General features: G+C 38.0%; 1 protein-coding gene across 7 annotated transcripts in view; it reads left to right on the top strand.

Annotated features, from left to right (window-relative positions):
* The window catches only part of DGKI (diacylglycerol kinase iota), a 429,721-nt gene that overhangs the window by 241,839 nt on the left and 164,340 nt on the right, over positions 1-23,542 (top strand). For all 7 annotated transcript variants that reach the window (XR_011504777.1, XM_070514279.1, XM_070514275.1 and 4 more), the window contains 7 exons: positions 4,800-4,913; positions 6,281-6,418; positions 9,420-9,498; positions 16,654-16,709; positions 17,661-17,723; positions 21,476-21,549; positions 23,000-23,111. Coding sequence is in view for 6 of the 7 variants with exons in the window: in XM_070514279.1 (XP_070370380.1) it covers positions 4,800-4,913; positions 6,281-6,418; positions 9,420-9,498; positions 16,654-16,709; positions 17,661-17,723; positions 21,476-21,549; positions 23,000-23,111 (636 nt within the window). In the remaining variant the exon portion in view is untranslated. The remainder of the gene's footprint in view (positions 1-4,799; positions 4,914-6,280; positions 6,419-9,419; positions 9,499-16,653; positions 16,710-17,660; positions 17,724-21,475; positions 21,550-22,999; positions 23,112-23,542) is intronic.

The following is a 23,542-nucleotide window of genomic DNA, read 5'->3' as shown; positions in this document are numbered from 1 at the left end:
GTGAAATCTGGTGTATGTTTCATGCTTACCACTCCTCCACTTTGGATTAGACACATTCGAATGCTCAGTCCCCACTTGCAACCAGGGCCCATGCAGTGGACAGCACAGCTGTAGTCTCTTTGTAACTGGTTTACATAGTCCTGAGGTGGTCACATAGTTGCAGGTATCAGATGGGCTGGCCCCATCTTTGATCTCTAGGCTGAGAGAAAACTCAGCTAACTCTAGAATGATCGCAAACTTTCATGTTTATCACTCAGAAATAGTTGCTCTTTGGTTGTGTGGTAAATTTGTATTCTCTCCCTTCCTTGGCCGCGTCTTCACCCATCCAGCTCCCCATGGCTGTCACCCTGCTTAAATATTGAAGAGCATGTGAACCAAGACACCAGAGGCACACACTCTCCCTTTCTTATGGCTCCTTGAGGTGAAACATGATCACTACTTACCTGTCCCCTGACCTTGATGAACTGGGCTGGGTCAGCAGGTCCACATTTAACCATGTTATCATCTTTTCAAAGACCTGGAGTTAAATGAACTTTAGCCACCCAGTTCATGCTTACTTCATGTTCATTTTGGCTTCTGTAAATGAGGATACACCCTAAACATTAGGCACCCCCATGCCCTGACTTATTACAGCCACAGCATGGAAGAAAGCATTGTTTTCCTTTAATTGATAGGGGCAAGCAGACCATTCCAAGCCCCTCTTCTCCCTTAGCCTATGTTTGTCCCATCCTCTCTCAAGAGGAAGCGCATGGTACACCCTCAGTAGCAGTCATTGTGAATGTGTGAATGGATATCCTAAATCTACACTCTGTTTCAAAAAGCTCATACCTTTACTTTTATCTTGATTCCTTAGGGCTGATTTTAAACATTTCTTTTAACACACAGTAACCTTGTAAGCTATCAAGTGCAAATGAAAATGAAAATATCAAAGGGAAGAATCGTAGTGTACGTGTTAGAAAGGGACACCTGGGCATCGAATCCTGCATCTTGATTATCTTTCAGAGTTCAGAAATGTTGCCCTTGTTTTCCTTTGATTTCTCAGTATGAATAGCCTTCACTTTTTTGCCTGCCTATAAGGAAATGTAACGTGCATCTACTCTGTTCAAAGAAAGTGTCAATTCACCATCCTCTCCACCCCTCAGCTGCCTCTAATGTAAGTATATTGCAGAATGAAAGCATTGCTCAAAATGCACTTGGGAAACACACAGTGATAGCTAAAGCCGAACATGGACAGGTGGTGGCAGCATTGGCCAGCCACTGCGGCGGCATGGCTGTACTGCTAGGGGCAAAGCCAGGGACCTGGTGTTCTAACTCTGTCAGCCCCGCTTTTCCTAACACAAAAACAGGAAAGAACTCTGCAAACTGGAAAATGATTTTGCCCAGTCCAGATAGCTTTCTTCAGTCGTGATGGAAAATATGCCAAGTGCTGTGTGTTGCAACAAATTAAGTAATTTAATTGAAGGGGTGGTGGATGCGCTGGTTATTGCCATCATTTGGAAATTATTTGTATTTCATGGACAGTGAATTAATCCCCTAACTTTCCTGTCCATCTGAGTGTCAGCATTCCTCATGTGATTTAGAATTTTTCTGTGCAGGCTCATCTTCAGAGGAAGTTGTTTTGTTGTGTTTGATTTTTCCCTTTTCTTTCTCTGCATCACTTCGCTGTCGCTTTCTAGTAGTTTGAATGGTTTCCAGGGCTCTGAGACAAGAGTCAGGTTTTCTATAGGTGGCTAAGTCTCCCATCCAGAGGAGATGTCAGGGGTTTTTCAAGTATGTCGGTGAACTAGTGGGAACATGGGGCCACACATTAGAGAGAGGCTTTCTCAGGACCCTCCAGCCATAACAGTTCTCAGCTGTCTATTGGTCATGGTCTCAGGCTGGGGTTCTTCACACTCCTCCTGACCAGAAAGGGGCTTGGCTCCAGCACAGCCTCCTGTCAGCAAGGGGCAAACTTTTATTCCCCATTATCAGACAGAAGCCCACCTCCTGACTTCCTCCCCTTACTGTTTTGTTTTGTGTTTTGTTTGTTTCTGGTGCATGAAGCTTTTTTTTTGCTGTTATTATTGTGTCTAGAGTGAAATGGGGTATTGAAGGTGTAAACTCATAGCGTTATCTTTACCAAGAAGAGAGAGACACGTTAACTAAGCATAAGAAAAACGTTTCAAATTTAAATCTACCTAAAAGAAATGGACTGACTTGTGAGTACAAACCATAAAGGGAGGCTGCATGATCGTTTCTCAGGATTGCCTTCTTTTCCCTGCTCTGTATGGATGTTGAATTAGATTTCCACTAAGTGCCATTGCATTTCTGAGAGTTCTGGTTCTGGTCAGGGCTGTTTGCATCTGCTGTCAGTGATCCCTGATTCTTGGGATTTCTGAGTTTTCATGTCCTTTAAAGCCCCTTCTTATAGTTTAATAGGAGCATCTGCTTTTACTGTGTTTAGTTTGTGCTTTTAGCAGCACGGGAACAGTATATGGCATAGTCATCAGAACTATTTTAGCATCTGGTATTATTTTTTCTTTAGTAGCAAGCTTTGTTAGTATTGTGTGTAAAAGAAGAGCAAAAGCAGCACTGGGTCAGAATCTAAGGAGTTTTCTCGGAGTAAATTGCCCAGTTTGGGGAAATGGAGGGACTTTTCACTCTTTTGTAGATCCGGATTTTTAGTTCACCGCATTGGGTGAACATTGTGCTTTGCCTTTCTACAAGGTAAACACAATTTTAAACTTCTTGAGGCATGGGCAAGTCTTCCATCCTGGGAAGTAATCATTGTGGAGGAGAAAGGATTTTAGATGGGAATCAAGGGACCTGCCATGACTCTGCCACTTCTGATTATTTAGTCTTGAGCAAATTATATGATCGCTCTGCACCTCACTTAATAAATCTGCAAATTAACTGAATTTGATCAAGCAATTTCTAATATTTCTCCAGCACTCCAAAGATTCCAAAAGTCCATGCCACTGTCTCTGGGATGGTCAGGCCATATCCAGAACTGGGTTTAGTTTTTTATTTGAAGGTTCCTGGCACCAAAGTGGTTAAGAGGTTGGCCTTTGGAGCTTGGCATAGCTAATTTCGAATGCCAGTTCTACCACATGAACAATTTGATACTAAGGAGGCCATTGAACTTCCTTCCAAGTCTCAGTTTCCTTACCTATAAAATGGAGATGAAAAATATATTGATCTTTTAGAGTTCTTTTAAAGTTTAATAAGATACCTCATTAGAGAACTTGGCTCAGAGACTAGCACATAGAAAGCAGTCAGTAATGTCACTCTTTTATGTTATTGTAAACTCCTTGAGAGCAGTCATTCTACTTTATCTATCTTAGCCTAGCTCATTTATCTTTTTATTTCACTTGCTTAGTTCTGTGTTTTATATGCAGTAGTGTTCAATAAAGGTACTATTAAAGCATAATTTTCAAAATTTGAAAAAAATGACCCTCCTACACATCTAGAATGAATACATGTCAAAAATTTACTTAGCTCTTTTATGAAGGAACCAGCACTATGATAAAGCTGATTTATTGGAGAAGTAGAAAAAACGGATTGTGTAGTTTGTACCAAAATAATTTTCCTAAATTTGAGACAAAATTGATTAATATCCTATGGGGATATAAAACCATAACCTGTTAAAGTAATCTTCTCTTCTCAACATCTGTATCTCTAGAGGACAGAAACCTTCAAGTTAACCTACAATTGTAAAGTTCTTAGATCGGCCTGTGAAACACTAATATGACATTGTAAGGATATACAAGTTTCTTTTTGCTATTTCCAAGTTTTGGGTAATTTTTCTAAATAGTCGTAATAAGACTAAACTCAAAGTATTGTTTATCTCAAAAAAAAGATTAAATGAGAATATGTTTCTACTATATGAGTATCTATTTTCTGCCTAAACTTGTAATAAGCACTAGGTCCATCCACAATTATGTTTTCATAATGTTTCATTAAGAGAAATATAGGGATATTTAGGAAAACTACTATTTCTAAGATGATACCATGGAGGGTAACTATTTAACGAGCGCTTAGGTGGGCCAGGCACCAGATTACGGGCTTTAGATATATTTTTATCTATAAACAATCTTGTAGGTAAATATTATCTCCACTTTGAAAATCAGGCAAATGAGTCTGTGAGGTTAAATAATTTAATCAAGATTAGGCAGCCAATATAAGCCAGAATTGAAATTCAGTCTGATTCTGAGTCTTCCTTCCTTCCAGTGCCCTACGTTATATATCTCCCTAAATTTTAAACTCTCCTAAATTGTAGAGTAGATCTCTAGCTAAACATACAGATGAAGGGGTCCGATTTTGCTGGTATGATAGTATGTACAAAACAGTCCTTTTCCCTAAAAGAGGCTTGCCTATTTTTTCTTTTAAATTGGCACCTGAGCTAATATCTGTCGCCAATCTTCTTTTTTTTCTTCTTCTTCTTACTCTCAAAGCCCCCCAGTATGTAGTTGTATATTCTAGTTGTGAGTGCTTTTGTTTGTGCTATGTGGGACGCCACCGCAGCATGGCCTGATGAGCAGTGCCATGTCCGCACCCAGGATCTGAATCAGCGAGACCCTGGGCTGCCGAAGCGGAGCGTGTGAACTTAACCACTCGGCCATGGGGCCGGCCCCGAGACTTGCTGTTTTGAAACCACCTGAGATAGGTGGTCTTTCTGTTCCCTGGCCACTGGATCAAAACATGTTTTAAAGAAACATAAAATCATTTCACTAAGCTCTTTAAAGCTGCCTCCTCTCAAGTTGTCTTCTTTGTAACTTACCTCTTTCTTATCTCTCTCCTGGTCCCCAATATGTCTGTAGGTGGGCTGGATCCTTTCTATTCTGGATGAACTGCAGCTGAGCCCTCAGCCTCCTGTCGGGGTCCTTCCTCTGGGCACCGGGAATGACCTGGCTCGAACTCTCAACTGGGGAGGGGTAAGAACTGCTCTCACGGGCTGCCCATGTTATCAGGCATCAGGGTCCCCCAATCCACAGATGTCGTAATGGAAGGGGAAGATGCTGCTGCCTTCCATGGAATAAGTTAGAGTTGAGAATCCAGGTGCCCATGAACCATGATTTTATCTGGTAATTTTTTTGGTTTAAACTTACAATCATCTAGAGGAGAAGGGAAAGTTTGGTGTTAAAGAAAAAATTAGTGGCTAGTACACAGGCTTGGGGATTTTTGAGGTATCCATTAAAAGACAGTGGGTGGGTTGGCCTCAAGTCTTCCTGTAAAACAATCACACAGACTTGAGTTGATTCTGACCCTCAGCACTGGACAGAAGAGTAAATCTGGTTCAGATCTACAACCCTTACTTTGGGAGAGCTATAACCTTTTTTCTGGTCAGTGTCATCATGGCTTTGGCTGTATAGGTAGCCAGCTGTCCTCTCCACCATGGAGCCAACTTCAGGCAAGCTTAGTGGAAGTAGTTACCTGTCACTAAGCAGCCATTTCATTTCTTTATTTTTTATACCACTAAGATAGTAAGAGGGCACAATATGCTAATATATGCAGTCCCACCAACTTTTTATCGGCTCATATGAGACCATCACCTGGGCTGGGCTCCATCAAAATTATCTTTGGATGTTAGCAAATATTGATCTGGCCTTGGGTGAACAAACTAATCTCTCATAGGTCTTTTTTTTCAAGTAGGCAAAGTATATATAATAAAAATATTTACACGAAGCAACTAATGTGTTATCAGCGTTAACTCCTCTTATCCAAATCAATGACTTGACTATCCTTAATAATCATGCTGTTGGTAATGTCTGCTTAAGGAGTAAGTAGCTCCCTAACTGGGCAGTTCCTCAGTCAGACTTGCCTTAGGTCCTGGAAGGAATGGGATCCTACTACAACGTTAGGGAGAGGTGAGAGAAATGGATTGTTAATAGAAGAAATTGTCTGTCAGATACCACCTTGATCCTTTTCCCCTTTTCCGTACACACTTGTTCTGTATATTCTCCAAATTCCTCTAGTAGGAGGCCTGGGGAGTCCTGTTTTTACTCTGATAAGAACAACCATCCAGCGTGGCCCCCAATGTCTCCCAGTAACTATTGATTCTTGGTGCCAGCAAAAATTATTCCTCAGCTCAAGCCAGCGAGAGTTACTATTTCTGTGCACATTACCTGTGACTGTTGTCTTAAATTCTAAGTACCTCAAGGAAAATAGTTTACTCTCCCAGCCTTGCTAATTGCAAAATAAACAAAGAACTATAGCAGAAAGGCTCTTCCTTGTGTGAAATAGCTTCGGCTACACCGTTTACTACTCTAGATGGCAATGAGTGTGTTCTTTGATTCCTTAGGGCTACACTGATGAACCTGTTTCTAAGATCCTTTGCCAAGTAGAAGATGGGACAATTGTACAGCTAGATCGCTGGAATCTCCATGTGGAAAGAAACCCAGACTTGCCTCCTGAAGAACTTGAAGATGGCGTATGTAAGGTTAGAGAGTTCTTTCTTTAGCAGAGAGGAATGCTGGAGCATCTGTCTGAGGCACAAGGAATGCATTTCTGGCAGGAGAGTCATGTGCTGATTCCTTCCTATGAGATAACAGGATAGTGTTTGAGTTTATGGCTAATAGGGCTGTGAGTATAACACTTCCCAATGATTCTGCCCTGTAGACTTCTAAAGACCTAGATTTCCTAGCTGCTTCCAGAGCTCAGGGAGCTGTTCTGTCCTAAGCTTCCACACCAGAAAGACATGTATCCACTTTTTAATCTTTCAAATTCATAACCTATGAGAAGATGAAAAATATATATGTTTGGGAGCATTAAGTACATGGTCTTTCAATAGAAAGATAACCTCCTGAGATTTCTGGTCTGATTTTAAATATCCCTTATGTTTAGGAAGCATCAACTAAGCCAGTTGCATCATTTGATTGGGACTTGAAGACACCTAAATAAATGTTTTGACTTAACATTTTCTCTTCAGGGATTGAGCTTTTATTTCAACCCCAAACAGGCCGGGGAATATAGGTGTCAATGTGCTACTGTAGAGCTTCAGTGGAACATTTTGTTCTATGTTCTGGTCTCAATTTCAGATAAATTTGATAAGTTGCTAAGGAGCCACTTCCTGTATATTATTTCCCATTTTTCTTCTGTGACATTGTTTTCAAACTTCTGTGTGCACAAGTGTCTTCAGGTGTACCTGTTAGAAATGCAGATTATGAGGCTCAGTCCCCAGAGTTCTGATTAAATAAATGCAGGATTAAGCCCCAGGCATCTGTACTTTAAGTAGCATCCTGATCTATTGGATTATGCCTTTGATTGAGGCTGAGGTTTCATGGATGTTCCAGCCTTAAAACCTGATATCATTTAGACCAAACCAATGCCCATTAATTCATTAGCATCATGATCCTGATCAATCGTGATAGGTGCTCAGCTTTCTTATTTAGCTAAAATAGGTTAAAACATGTTTTGTCTTGTCTTCATGGTTTTTTCACCTAAATCATAATCTAGAAACTATAAGGTTTTTAGTAGATATCAAGATTGCTCAGCTGAGCTTGAGTTCATAAGGTCACAATGCTGTTTAAAAAAGTATCATCTTGGGATATGATATTTCTTTCTAATGTATTTGACTTACAGAAATTGCATAGAAGACTGCCAAAGTATAAAATAAGTGTATCATATGGAAATTTTAAGATTCTTTCCCCACTTTACTTGGAATGGCTAAACCCTCAATAGAAATCTATATTCTCTTCAAAACAGCTTAAGAAATGGAAAGACTTCTTGGTGCAGCCAGGGAATGTTAATCCAGATAATTAAAGAGCTTTGAAAATGGATTTTTGAGGAGACGTGTAGGAAATTGGGGCAACTTTTACTGGAAAATGTGAATAAGAACTTACTAACAGGCTAAATTGGGATTTTTTTAGGGGATGGTGACCAGATGTTCACCTAAGTTATGAGTAGATGTTAAGACATGGATTAGAATTGTAGCCAAAAAAACATAAATGGTAGAGATGAACATATCTGTACTTTTGGCAGGATTACTGACCCTTGCTGTCATTACTAAGGACTGGTATTTTGTTTAAGTGCAGGAACTGGACATTCTCAAATATGAAGCCAGGAGAGTGAGACATGGTTTTGGCATTGTCTCTCTGTGTTTAGTTTTTGTCTCTGTTCTCCAGTCAGTTGTAACCATTTCTAAGGGCTGATTTGATTTCTGAATCATTGTAAGCTCTGATTCAGGGCCTTCCGTGGGGGGAGGGAGTCATTCTTTATTTCCATTAGAGACCAAGGCAATCCGATTTCTGTATACTATCTCTCTTGTTCTCTCTCTCACTCTCCATCTCATTTCATTTTTCTCTTATGGGACAAGGTTCTCACTGTAGTCAAACAGAAAATCTTACTGACCAAGGGGCATATGAAACAATGTAATAAACTTACTTTTGACATCTTGAGGGTTAAACATTTATTTCTAATGGAAGAGAAGTGCATTTCTATCTGGAGGATAAACCTGATACTTATCTGGAAACATTATCAAACTGAGATAAAATTACCTCTCTATTTGCTTTATCATCCATTCTGAGTTGTAGAAGGAAAAGTAAAAGAATCACTATATCCCTTCTAGCATTTGCCACATGCTTTTCTAATTGTTCTAACATTGAACAGAAGCCGTAAGGTCACATCAATTTTGCAATTTTAATGCAGGACTTTAGGCACATAGTTCGTTCCCTCCTTTACTCAGCTTGCAGTAATAACAGCCAGGGACCCTCAGGACTCTGGGAAAGGGAGCCAAGGCTTGTGCGAGCATATGTGTGCCTGTGTTTGCATATTTTATGACCGTGTTAAAGATATAAGGTTTAATAGACTAAATAGGAATCTGAATACTGATGTGTGTGTGTGCGTGTGTCTATATATATGTTTGTTTTTTTTGTTTTTCCTCTAAGTCGAGAAGAGCTGAATGGCTTCCACTGCCTTGTTACTTATATGACTTGTCAAAAAATATGTTTTTTGAAAATAAGTGAAAGGTAAATAAATTAAACATTGCTCATTTTAAGTTGCAATATTAATATACTAAACAGAAACTCTTGAAAAAAGAGTATCCACTGATTAAGTAGGTTAGACACGATCCTTACTGAATTTACTTTCTAAGTTTGCTTAGGGAATCGTTCTTTATAACTATTGCAAATATGTATCCCTCCGCTTAATAAAGTTCCTTATTACCACATGCATAAGAATGATTCTCATTTAATAATTTGTGTTCGTATCACTTGTTTCCCATACTATTTAAAATTCTTGGGAGTATCATTTGAGTTGAGCTTTCACTAATGACTTAATTCAAAAATCCTGTGTTCCTTCCCCATAAACACCCTCTACCTTGAGTTATGACTGAGCTTTCTCCCAGGAACTGCCCCAGAGACACATGTCTGGCTTTAGGTCATATTTTTCTCTTTCTGCCTGGTTACACACAACTTTACCTCTGCCTTTGTTCATCATTGCAGCTTCCTCTGAATGTTTTCAATAATTACTTCAGCCTTGGATTTGATGCCCACGTCACACTGGAGTTCCATGAATCCAGAGGTGAGGACAACGTCTCATTTCCATCTCCCAGGGAGGAAGTTTTCAGCAGGTGTTTTGCATGTTCCCTTTTGTTTGCATATCACTTATGTGTTGACAGTGTCTTCCGTGTTGTTTCATTTTAACCTTCGGCATGACCCTGGGAGCCAGACCAGATAGGAACTTATTACAGGTGGTAGCCTGAGACCTAGTTGTTTAGGATCTCAAAGATGGTAAAGGACAGGATCAGATGTATGCTCCAGGTCTTGGGACTGCTAATCTTTAAGTTTGACTAGAAACTTTAAAGTTAGTGAACTACTAAGAAGTGATAAAAAGAGATTTTTTCACTAAAATCATTAGGATACTCACAGCTTCTCAAATCACCGATTAATAAAGTCCAACACTTCATAACTAGGGCCATTGAAATATGGTAGCAAAAACATAAAGTCCTCCCTGTGTGCATAAAAGAGACACCTTAGAACAATGGGGGCACTATAGGTGGTTTAGGTTGAAAGAAAAGGGTATATTGGTGATTGGATTAGTTGTGGAAGGTGCTGAGAAAACCACTGGATGAGATAGGTAGGAATGAGGCTGAGAGGTAATTTGAAGCACTACAAGAGATGAAGTCAAGATTGGGGGAGCAAAACAATTTTTTGAAAGAGAAATAAGATGAAATGATGTGGTTAAATATTTCATCACAATTTTCTTATGCCGTTCAGAGCTGAGAAAGTTTAGGGTTTTGGCTTGTGCTTGGAAGCCTCAATCTCTCGCTCTCTCGGTCTCTCTTAATCTCTCTTCCTATTAATATAACTATACTATAAATCTATGTCTATGCCTGTATCCATAACTATATCTGTACCTAGTCCCTTGTGAATATGTTAATATATAACCAAAATAATGGTAGGCTCTAGGTTAGTAAGTGATTTGTGAGATGAAGTCATAAAGGATCTTCTCCTCCAGATTCTGCCACAGCATATGTGGTTGTAACTCACAGAATTTGAAATAGAGTACTAAAAGCTGGGATTCACATGTTCAGGTTCCAGCAATATTGCAGAGAAAATTCTGATAAAACTTTTATGTACTAAAGGTCAAGAGTGAAGCTGTAGGATTAAGGTTGTTAGAATACAAAATAAAAGTGAAGTACAAACCTATAATTCTCTTACTGAAGTCAGCAATTTTGGTAGACTTTGCCTTCCTTGTTTCATGGGCTTTGAGGGTCAAATGCTGTGCCAAATAAAAGCAATACAGATTCAAGAGAGAGCCATAGTTTGGCCTGATTAGCCAGAAAAATCACAGATGGAAAGGTCGGTTGATAACAAAACTATAAATATCAAATACCCAAATCAGAACCACCACCACTCTCCCCACTTCTCTGCCATAGACAGTTCTTGGATATTAGATATTCAGAGGGTCCTACGTTAGGGCTGACATTTATAACCTGTTGCCCTTCCTTTATTTAAGGAGAGTTAATTTGGGCAAGTAAATGGAGATTTCTTTCTCTATTTCTTCCCTCATTTTTTTCCCTTATATTCCTCAGGAGACTCTGGATCTGGACTTTCTAATAAAATCTTTAAGTTTCTTAACAATCCTTGTAAAGTAATACAGTTATCACTGATGCATGAATCTCCCCAAATAGGCATCCTGGCATGAAAAGTGGCCTAAATGTGTAAGTGGCCCACAATGAGCTCATTCAAGGGAGCCTAATATTTTGCCTAATCAATCTGAAAGTTACGTAATGATACACTTCCTTGTACTATGATGAAACTTCTGTGCCTCACAGTGAGGGGGGAGCAGAGGGAGACATCAAGGTGGAAAGACCAGGCTTAGAAGGGAATTCTTGTGGGAAAGTGATGTTTTCTTTTATTTTGAGCTATGAGACTGTTTCATTTTAGAGAGGAATGTGCGAATTGTGGTGTATATGTGTAGATGCATAGTTTTATATGTGTGTGATTATAAAACCATTGTCTAAAAGATACCAAGTGTTAATCTTTGAGTAATTTATTGCTGAGGCTTGGTGTAAGTGCTTTAATGCAATATGAAATGGAATTGCAAACATTTGCCCTGCAGGGAAACTAGAACACTTGAGGCAAACCAGCCACTGAGGAGCTGATCAGGGAGAATTGATGTTGACTGAGAATAGTAGCTACAGCATTCTTGAAGATGGCATAAAGATGGTACAAGATAAACATCCACAAAATTTTGAAACCAGATTGTTGATATGCCTAGACCAGAGGTGTAGACTTCTTAGTATCTGTTTATCTATTCTTCCTGCGTTAAGTTAAAATCATTATTTGTGATGAAAAGTGTACTTACTCAAGATAATATCCTTTTTTTTTGTACTGTTTTTTGTTTGTTTGGATTTTCCATATTTTTACCTGGATAGTCAAGAAATCCCAAGCTCACCTGCAGAAGGAAAAGAAAGATAGCAAAGCCCCATTTTCAATAATGGTAGAGTTACTTATTTTTGTTGGTAGACAGTGAGTGGCTGTAATCAAGTCAAGAACACTCATGGTTGAGACTTCAAACTATTCTCAAACACAGACACTCACAGTTTGAGACTTTGTGACAAAACTTGTATCACTTACCATAAAATACTTGGAGGGCAACTCAAAGCCTCATGAGATCTATTATAAAAAATGACCTATCATATATCACTCAAAAAAATGTAGCACTTTAAATTGGGAATTACGTGAGTCCATCTACATGAAATGGGTAATAAATACAAATCTTGCTAAAGCAGAATCTTTAAAAATTGCAGAAACAATTTTTGGCATAGATGTGAAATGTTTTGTCAATTTGGGCTAAATGCAGATTTTTGCATTACTACCTATATTGTCTTTCTTTCAGAAGGGACAATTAAATAACATATATTTTGAGACAGTTTATTGGTGGCATCAGTGTGTAAATGCTTTTAGAATTATCAGGAGAAAATCAAGCAAAGAGTGAAGATAGTCTTAACATTTTGATTGACTGTATATAAAGAATGCAAATGTTTGAATAATTTGGGTTTCTGTATTTGATCGGAAAGAAGGTATACTCCATTTAATTGGAAAACAGGGATGCTTTCCTTTTCTCCAAGTGGCTAAACCATGCATGATTGAACTGCTGCTACTTGCATGTCAGAAAGCGCAATCATTTGGAACAGAATTTGGACATGTAATAGGATTGGTCATTTAATTGTCAGTTGGAGCCTTGCCCAGAACTTTAATCATTATTGCATTATGACAGTGCTTGAGGAAGTACGTTGAAAATATTCCAATCTATTAATGTATAGCCATGTTAACAGTGATTATCAGGTGGCAAAGTTAGGTCTCACTTTGACGCTATATGAATTAGATTGTCATTTTTTTGGATATGAAGGATATTAAACACACCAAACTCTTGTTCTGAGATTGGTTGCTTAAATTTTACTGCTTCATTGAAATTACTTATTGTTCAGAGGAGTTGACCCTTGTGCTACAAGGTCAAAGAAATACAATTATGACTCTAGAAGAGGCAGTATTTAAATTTGATTTAGCATTTACTATTTTCACTGAATGTACAGAGACATGCAGATCAGCACATTTCAAAGGATTATGAATGTTTCATGATTCATGTGAAGAACAGACAGATTTCTTTAAAAAGGTGTTATTTGCAGTGGATTGCTAAATTTCATTGTCACCATCCCTGCAAAGGACACACTGCCAGACTCTTGTCTAGGTACTGAGACTCAAGCATGGTTTGCCCTTGAGAAGCTCTCGCTGTCCAAGGTTCTCTGTCTGTAATCTTCTCTTCCATCTTGAACCTCTGCGTGGCACTTACTGATCATTCAAGATTCAAGTGTACCTGCCTCTGGAACACTTTTCTGATCATTCCCTTTCTGTGTTACCGCCACCTCATCTTATATAGACATCTTTTTCTGGCATATACAAAATGATGGTTTACTTTTCATTTTCAGACCTTTCTCCTCCAGTCTAAACTCCATGGGGGCAAAAGACCACATCCTATTTATTTTTATATTCCCTGTGCCAAGTCCAGTGTCTGTCTCAATAAGTGTTTGTTACAGTAATAGAATGTTTAATTGGAGGAAAAGCCCCATCTATAAAAGATAAATAACAACAGAAGGGAATACATAGAAAGGGAAAAGATTAGTTGTATAGGCAGTAAATAAAATAGGAATTCGACAGGATTGTTGCCAGGGGAAATGTATCGGGAAAATTTCCAGAAAGGGTAGGAGATAATACAACTGGGAGATAAAGGAGGAGTGTGACGTAGACAAGAAGTGAAGTGGGCGAGGATGTTTCAGACAGGAAAGAAAAGTACAGAGGGACAAGTCAACTTGCGATGAAGATGAATTAGATGACCAGTTATTACATAATTAAAGATTTTTGTAGTGGTGTTGGTGAAATGAAGATAATGTTGGTAAAAATACATGTCCTTAATGAGAGATGATATTGGAAGGAAGATTTTTTAAAATATGTATCGTGTGAATTGAAGGTAGCAATGTTACTATAGGTATAGATTTTGGAATCATTTATGTTTACATAACTCAAGTCTTAAGATTGGGTAAGTATCCAATGCAGAGAATATGGAAGATGTGTGAGTTATATGGGGTCCAAATTGCTTATTGATAAACATAGTGTTGAACTTATATTTACGAATTTCTTCCTAATTTGCAAGACAAATTACAGACGAAAGAAGGGTTTAGGAGCCCATTCTGATGGCACACATGTTATTGTGTTTTGTATGAGGATGGGATTGATATATTAAATCAATGGAATGGATTATACCCAGAGCCTCATCATCGTTATAAATGGATTACATCCAGAGCCAAATCATTTAGATGATTTAGATGATGAGATTTGGAAAGTTTGAGCTAGTGAGATTTAGATGAGATTTGTGGATTTTGAGTTGATGCCATATTGGGGATGAGACCTTTGGGGACCTTGGAGGAACTAAATGTATTTTTCATATGTGAAAGATGTGAATCATGAAGCCATAAGGGTGGATATTGGTAGGTAGGATTTTGGCCTCCATAACCTGTGCCATTTGATGTCATGTTGTTGTTAATATATGTCATGTAAGGTTAATAACTAGCTGGCCTTAAGATAGCAAGATAATTCTGGATTGTCTAAGTGCGCCCTTTGTAATAACATGAGCCCTTAAAAGCAGAAGTGGAAGATAGAACAGGAAGTGAGAGAGATGTGGCAGAGGAGGAAGTCAGATAAATTCAAAGTGTGAGAAGGACTTGATGTGCCATTGCTGGCCCTGATGATGGAGGGGATTGCAAGCCAAGGGATACAGGAGGCCTCTAGAAGTTGATAATGAACCCTAGCCAACAGCCAGCAAGGAAAAAGAACTTCATTCCTACAACTGCAGGGAAATAGATTTTGTCAACAACCTGAATGAGCTTGGAAGTCAATCTTTTCTAGAGCCTCCAGATACGAGCCCTGCAGGCTGACATCTTGATGTTGGCTTTATAAGACCCTAAGCGGAGGACTCAGGAGAGCCCAGTCCAGACTTTTGGCCTAGAGTACTGTAAGAAAATAAATGGATGTTTTAAGCTACCAAGTTTACAGGAATAGAAAACTAATACAGTTAATGTTGGTGTCCAGTCAGATTGTAAATAAGTTAATGGTGTAGACATACACAGTGAGTGTTTGGATCTCACTATCTCATACCTTCTTCTTGTGGAAGAAGAGGATGGGCAATTTAGGAATTGCAGCAATAAGCCATGGATACTTCCACTGTTGGGATCTTGGGATACTTTGAGTATTGGTATTTCTTGAGCATGGCTTTTCATGGTTTACCTCATACCAATTAACAGACACAACTTTCTTAAGGAGCAAGAACCTTAAACTTTCTTAATGGCCCTTTCTCAATTCTGTATCCCCCTTTTTCTTGATATACGTAGTTGGGATCTATATTCTTTGATCCTTTTCAAAGATATATCAGTTCTTACACATGCACATAGACATGTTCAGTCACTCAACCCTCCCCATTTAGTAGCTAGTGAGGAATGATTGAGTACTGTTATTTGCAGGCTATCCCTTGCTTTCTTGTGGCCTGGCTTCTGTAGGGTTAGTGGCAAAGGTCTAACACTAGCAGACATCTCTCTTAGCTCCAGCCAACTTTTGTTTCCAAGTCTGATTTGTTCTTGGAATAGGGTAGATATAAAAATGGGAAAAGGATCCAGTTGCTAAGGAGGCCTCAATATGGGAGTCAATTATATAATATACTATTATATTATTAGCGGAGAGATAACAGCATTTTACCTCACATCTTTTTTTAAAAAACCTAGCCCTAAGAAAGGATAAATGAGCATATAGGATAAGATAGCAGAGGGCGAAACATTGACAGTGAGTTCCTTTGGAATGTCTTAGAATTTTATTAGAATTTAAGGAAATGATATTTCTTTTAGGAATTTTTAATCCCTTGAATTCATGTGAACATTGTTTGATGCAGACTCTTGTTTAATCTTTTTGTCCTCAGCCTTAATAACATACAAGAACAAACTCAAAATTGAACCATTTTTTCAGCCAGAGCCTTTGCTGTCATATGCCCTGAGTCAATTCAGCAGGTCATCTGCAGATCTATATTTATATATCTCCACTAAATCAAATGATTTTTCAAGGCTTGTCACAAACAAGAGCACAGATGGTAGTTTTTGCAAAATGTAAAAGCAAATTTTCCGATAAGTTTTACCCAAATTCCCCATATTTAATTACATTTGGAAGCTGCATACCTAGTTTATAGTAGACATCCTCTATGGGGGTCAAAGCTAATAATCACCCCTCCCTCATTGTCCTCTCACCCCTGCCCTGTATCCCTGCCAACCCTCTAGTTTGGATAGAGTTCAGTGTCTCAACCTTTAATATGCATGCAAATTACCTGAAGAGCTTGTTAAACCATGGATTCCTAGACATCACCCCATAGACATTCTAATTCAGTAGGTCGGGGGTAGAGCCTAATAATTTGCATTGGTAACAAGCTCCCAGTTGATGCTGGATGCTGCCAGTTTGGGGCTACACTTTTATAGCGCTGGACAACTGGCCTGTAACTAAGGGAAAGATGATAATGAAGCTGTTGGGTCTGTTGGATCTGTGGGGGAGGGAGGGAGGGCAAGGAAGTAGGGGTGCTAATCTAAGTCACTACCTTTAATGAGGTCTCTATAACCAAACTGTCCTTTCCCTTTCACAGAAGCAAATCCAGAGAAATTCAACAGTCGTTTTCGAAATAAAATGTTCTATGCAGGGGTAAGTATATATTTCATTTTACAATTATTACATATCATTTAGTAGTAATTCGCTGTTGGTAATAACGTTGCTAACTATATTAAAAATAATTACAGACACATCTCAGATGTTTACATATATGTCCACATAAGGTTAACGTTTAATGTCTTGGTTTAAGAATAAAAGTAAGATGTATGTCTTCAGTTAGTTGGCAGAAAGAGAGCTGGTGTTTATCATCTTTGAATTTTAAAGCCTTAAGGCTCCATGTTGTACCGAGGGGATGATATTGAAGGAGTGATGTGAAAAGCAAACATAAAAGCCATCTAGAGAATGGGGAAATTAGATAGACTGAAAGAAGTATGGAAAGTCTTGGGGAGGAATGTAGTTGCCACAGGGGTATGTTTGCATCAATGTTTGGATGAGAAATTGACGGAGCATGGGAAGTCTTTGATGGAACCATATCTAAGAGAAAAGGGGGCTCCTTCTTTTTCCTTCTTCTCCTCCTCAGGGATGTCCCTGGGGGTGATTGGCCAGCAAGAAAAAAAAGGCTTCTAAAATATTGATTTTAAAATGTGGTTTAAATTTATATCACTGGATAGAGGGAGTCAAAGTAAAAGGGGATCAAGCAAGACATTCTCAGTGGCAAGTTAAAGATTATATCAGCATCTAATGGACAAATAGGAAAGTCAGGAAAGGTAGTCAAAATAGATCTCCATACTGATTCCTGGACTGATCTACACTTTCACTCTCCTACTGTGATCTTAAATCTTATTATAGGTTATAATGTGAAAACAAAGAGAAAGATTTCAACTTGACAGCCTCTGCACTACTTTACTTTGGATTCAGAGGAGGAGAAGTTGTTTTATATTTTTGTATAATTGAGAATCACTAGGAACTATCTATAAGATAGAAGCAAAGATTTGGCATGACCATGTAATTAAGAAATTTTTTCTTTATTTCCTTGTGGTGTAGGCAGCTTTTTCTGATTTCCTACAGAGAAGCTCTAGAGATCTTTCCAAACATGTTAAAGTTGTCGTAAGTATTGAATGTGTTGACTTATTTCATTTAGATATGAATATGTATGCCGCAACAAAGGAACTCCAAACATCAGTTTATATACTTAGATTAATCAGTGGACTACATAGAACATTAAGTGAATTAAGTGTAGTTCATTCAACATTTATGAGCATTTAACTATGTGTTGGGCACTGTCTTAGTTGCTGGGGATGAAGATAAATAAGATGACTAGCTTCATTTCTGAAGAAACTCACAGTTCAGTCATGGAAAAGGGCACATAACTCATTGTAGACTGATATAGTAAACATTGTTAGTTGACTACATATATAACGTGGTGGTGGCACAGACGGAGAAATGGAAACTGACCGTGGTAGGGTCAGGGAAACCATCAAAGAAACAATGTTGAGCTGGGTCTTGAAGTAGAAATAGGTGCTCACCAAACAAATACCTTTATTCCAGGGCTGTCTGAGGAATTTCCATTTTAGAAAAATGCTTTGATTTCATTATTTTGTCATGATTCACTCTCCAACCTGGTCAAGGTTCTTCACCACTGAATGGATTTTTTTTTTTTTTTTTTTGGTGCTGTTTCTTCCTGGGTCCCTATTCCAGGTTTTGAACACATACTGCTTGGAGGCAAGGGAGAGAGGAAGTTATCTTTCAGAGACTGTGTTTTAAAACAGTATAGAATTAGTTATTGAGAAAGAAAATGTTTTCTTATAGTAACCAAGTTAAAAGAGGAATGAACATGACATAGTTGTACATACTTGTATAAATAAAGGAGAAAATGGAAGACAGAAGAGAAAAATATATAGATGGGGAAGAAAAGCAATATAGCAATACTTGAACTTCTCATGGCATAGATAAAGACTAGAATATGTGACAAGAGGGGACAGAACAAAAGATGTCCATGAGAAGAGAGAAAAATATATGATCTTAAATTAGTGGGTATATAGAGGAATACAGAGGAGCATGAGAGGAACAAATTAAAATTTATGATCACCAATGAAGCATATATGAGACATGAATCTCCTGAATCAGTTGAAATAAGAGACCACTGGTGCTAACAACTTTTGGCATCTCTTTCAGATAGTTCAGCTCCCTTACAATGGCAATGAAAAGCAAGCATCTTTTAGTAGTAGAAACTCTTAAAAATGGACATACTGCCTTCTTAAAGCTAGATGCAAGAAAGACACTTGGTCCATTGAACTATGAAGATCTTTATTGTGGTAAAATTATGGTTAATAAATTTAAGTTGCAGAAACCTTACATCAAACTTCCCCTGTTTCTTCACTCCTTGCAACCCAGCCAAAAATAAACTTTTTCTCTCCTTCCACTATTTTTCACATTTAGAGGAACAGCAGCAACACGTGTGCAGAGAGCCAGTGAGCGGCGGACAGTGGTCATATTGAGCGGCATCCACTGTTCGAGTCAGCTGGATTGAAGTTAAACTCTATAAACTTCTTAACTACTAAAGAGTTTCTCTTCCACATCTGGCAGTCCTCTTGATGATGAATGTCTCGTACATGGTTGGCTATATAGCAAGGATTAAGAGAAGCTTGCGGAGAGGCCAAAATGACAGCCAAATAACTAGGAAAGATTTGATATAAGCCAATACATGTAATATTCCAGGTGGATTGGCTTATGTAATATCTTTTTTATGAGGAGAAAAAAACATTAGACACTAAGTCTAAACATTTGGGATTCAGTCCTGGGTCTACCCTTATGAGGTATATGACTTTGGGGAAATCATTTAACCTTTCAGAAGAGTTTAATTTCCTCATTTAAAACAGACATAACAAGACATGTCTTTGAAATGACAATTATTGACCAGTGTGCTGTGACACAGAGGGACACAAGGATGTTTATACAATGACATCACTGTATGCTTTCTTGAGTGTGGGATGGAAAGGATGGAAGGTTAGCCAGAGCAATTAGATGTATATTTAACAACAGACCATCTTATCTTTGCCACAGTGTGAAGTCAGTGTTTCTGAGGTAATAGTTAATAATCTCTCACATAAATGTAAAATCTTTATATGAATACTATACCACAAAACAGGACAATAACAAACCTACATACCCCATTATTTGCCCTATTTTCCATGTTTTCTTCTTGTTGTTTTATTGCCTTGTCACTATGTGAGCTTGTACACAGGAACATTTTTGCATGCAAATATTTTCCTTTGTGTGTGTTTGAAATAGGGGAAAATTTGAAAATTGCTGTTCTAAAGAGTTTTAAAGTTTAAGTGCAATAATGTGTAAGAAAGCACAATATATTGTGAGGTGCCCATCCTTCTATAATTTGATGAGTTCCCAGAATCACTGATGTGTTTCCTAGGAGGTAAAAGTAGAAAATTAAAAAGCGAATTCTGTTCTACATACAATAATATCAAGAATACTTTTTTCTGTAATGCAACAATACTGCTTTGCATGCTACGAATGTATCACTTCCTATTTTTAGAAAGTTTTAGTTGCTGACAACAATTAATTTTGATAATTTAAGACGTCTACACTTTTTCCTTCATTGGTATAGTCATCTATTGACTCATTTCAAGTCCTTAAATAAATCGGGAGACTTGATGTTTGCTTAGCATCTGAGAGTCTTGTAAAAACCCTTCAATCGAGGTCTAGAATTTAATTCTTATCTAAATAACATTGAAAGGACTTTGTTTATTTAGGACTATAAGATTTCCTGGGAACAATTTTTGAGAATGCTCATGAAAATTAGGCTACATCAAGATCAGCGGGGGAAAGAATGAGACCACCTTGACTGTGAGCAGAATCGTTGTGCTTAGATTGAAGCTCCTCCTAAAGAAATCTTTAAAAATTCACGGGGAGCTAGGGAATACTTCAGTCCTCTCTCCAAAGGAGAAGATAATGGGAAATTCTGTGACAAGGGTGTCAGGAGAGCAAATATAAAAGCAGGCTTTATACCTTTGACGTTGAAAAGTCTACAGTCGTGACTAGATTGTTCCTCTTTTGACTCTCGCCGCCAGTGGGAAATGAGAAAGGAAAATGAAAGCCTTTTCTCTGATTAGTCAGAGGATACTGTTGAGGAAAGCACTAACCGATGAGGGAAGCCACACAACAGCGAATTGAGGCCCAGCTAGCCTGAGGCCCTTGAGACCCAGGGTCAAGTCCAGACTTCAGTAAAGCAGTTTACCTTGGAAGACCAAATTCTGTAAGAGGTTAAATTTATAGGAGCAAATCACTAATGGAGATAATACTAATTTGTAATCAATATTTTTAAAAAAGCTTGCAGTGCATATTTCTTTTAAATAGTTTTCAAAACATGTTTAACATTTTCAAAATAAAAATTATCTCAAAAAGCAAATAACGTAAATGGTATATTCATAACTGTTGTTTGAATCGGTTGACTGTGGTGGAGATGGCTACGGCCTTATCTTGAGGCTTCATTATTTTTATTCTTAAAGCACTCATAAATCTTGTAGTGTTGGTACTGCAAGCCTAAATATCTAATAATAATCCAAGGTTAAGAATGACAGTAGTTCCTTTGCTTGTGAGAGCAGAGAAAAGTTGTTTTGGTCAAATGGAAGCTTTATTTTCACTTTAAATAAAAACAGAACCAATCTCTGAACCCTGGGTCTGGTGATAAATTTTCAGTCATAGTACCGGGCATTCACTTAAGCAGAGATAGGCACAAGGGGAAGATCATGATATATGCTATGGTGAACCTGAGTATCTTTGATAATTTCTTTAGACTTGTGACTACTTCCAAACCCTTGCTTTTTCTGTTTTGATTGTTGCAGTGTGATGGAACAGATCTCACTCCAAAGATTCAGGAACTCAAGTTCCAGTGTATAGTATTTTTAAATATACCCAGGTAAGCTCTATTCATATTGTCCTTCATTTGATGTGAGCTTTGTTTGACTTGGGGTAATCTGTTTTCATTATAGAAAATTTCCAGGAATAACCAATGAAAATGAGTTATTATAATGACTTATTAAGGGTTTTGGGTCTGATAATTTTGTTCTCCTGCTTGGTTTGCGTAGTGTTCTCTGTGGTAGGTGTTTTTTTGTGTGAGATGGCATGCCTAGTCTGCACTTACCAGTCCTTGTGAAACCCAGACTCCCTCTGAACTGGAACATTTTAATTTAATTCTCAATTACTGATCTCCCACCCCCCAAGAATGATAGATTTGAATAAATCCATGTTCTCAATGTCCCAAAAGCTGTTAGGACACTATCCAGGCTGATTTTAGTATGGAATTCATCCACAATTGTTGCCAGATGATTGGTATGAAAAAAACTAAGATCAATTAGAGTAGCATTTTCTAGCCAGGATGTCAACTCTCTTTGGTGCTATTATATACCTCAGGAGAAAGAGGTATTTAAGATTAGCTAGTCTCAAAATAAGCACATTATGTCCGTGGCATAAAATTAGATTCTAGGCTCCCTAGCCAAGATTTTGGAAGAGATGGATCTCTGACCCTTTGTTACTTGCAAACCAGACAACTTAGACACAAAATCTGTAAATATGTTCTATTTAGACTAAATTTAATTGAAATGAGAATTGTATGTAACTCTATGGCTAGGGAAACATATTATAGTCTCCTGATTACTTTGGCAGTGCTCAGTATAGCTGCTTACAATCCTATTCCAGAAGCATTTTCATCTTAGTTGTTTAAGTGGAGAGCCTAGATTCTCAGGAAACATTGTTTATTAGCTTTATTGAATTTTTTTCTCTTTTCCTTACTTTCTCTTTCTTCTTGTTCCTCTCCCTTTCGCCCTTGGATTTCACTTCCTCTACTTTTTCAATTTCCTTTATTTCCCCCTCCTTTTCTAATCTCATATCTTCTCTTCATCCCTTCTTCACTCTTTCATCTTCAGTTACTTTCCCCTTGTCCTGTGGGCACTTATTATCCTACTTATGTGTATAATGTTGAATGCTTCCCCACCTCAGTTCCCTTTCCTTTTTCTACTCGCATGCACATGTCTTCCTCCAAGACCAAATGCTGAAACCACCTATTGATAACTCACAATATGTCATAGAAAACTGACATATGAATCACTGAGTGAGAACTGTTGATAAATAATTACTTAGGAGAGAGTTGGGCACTATGGATTGCTTTTCTTGTGAAAACGTGGCTCATTTTCACAGATTCCTATTTTGGAGATGACATGTCCTTGTTCTTTTCTGTTGGAAGATGTACATTAAGAACAGAAAACTGTTCTTATATGAAATAAACACTGGATCTAACTATAAGTCACTCTCTAATGATGATCCTGAGGGGAATGGAATAACTTCGTTCTGTTTTTACTCTTGTCTTGCAGATATTGTGCTGGCACAATGCCCTGGGGGAACCCAGGAGATCACCATGATTTTGAACCTCAGCGTCATGATGATGGTTATATTGAAGTCATTGGATTCACCATGGCCTCCTTGGTGAGAAATGCAGCTATTTTATTAAAATGAAATGTTTAATCATTTCACAGGCCTTTGGTATAATTTTCTCTCCTGCTTTATCAATTTATAAACTTTATGCAATATAGAGTCTCTTGAGGAAAACAAGAACAAAAAGTTAATTCTTTATGTCACTAAGAAAATTGGTGCACATTTGTTTGAACTTCAAAAATAAATGAATATCATTTAATTTTCCTGATTAATTTTCTACCAGAATGAAATGCAGAATTTTCATGCTAATTAAAAAGCATTATGCTAGGGGCTGGCTCCCTGGTGTAGTGTTCAAGTTCATGTGCTCTGCTTTGTCAGCCCAGGGTTTGCAGGTTCAGATCCCAGGCAGGGATCTAGCACCACTTGTCAAGCCACGCTGTGTCAGCATCCTACATAAAATAGAAGAATATTGGCACAGATGT

Source organism: Equus asinus, chromosome 1 (genome assembly GCF_041296235.1).
Source record: "Equus asinus isolate D_3611 breed Donkey chromosome 1, EquAss-T2T_v2, whole genome shotgun sequence".
NCBI classification, from domain to species: domain Eukaryota; kingdom Metazoa; phylum Chordata; class Mammalia; order Perissodactyla; family Equidae; genus Equus; species Equus asinus.
This window is presented reverse-complemented; position numbering and strand designations above follow the sequence as displayed.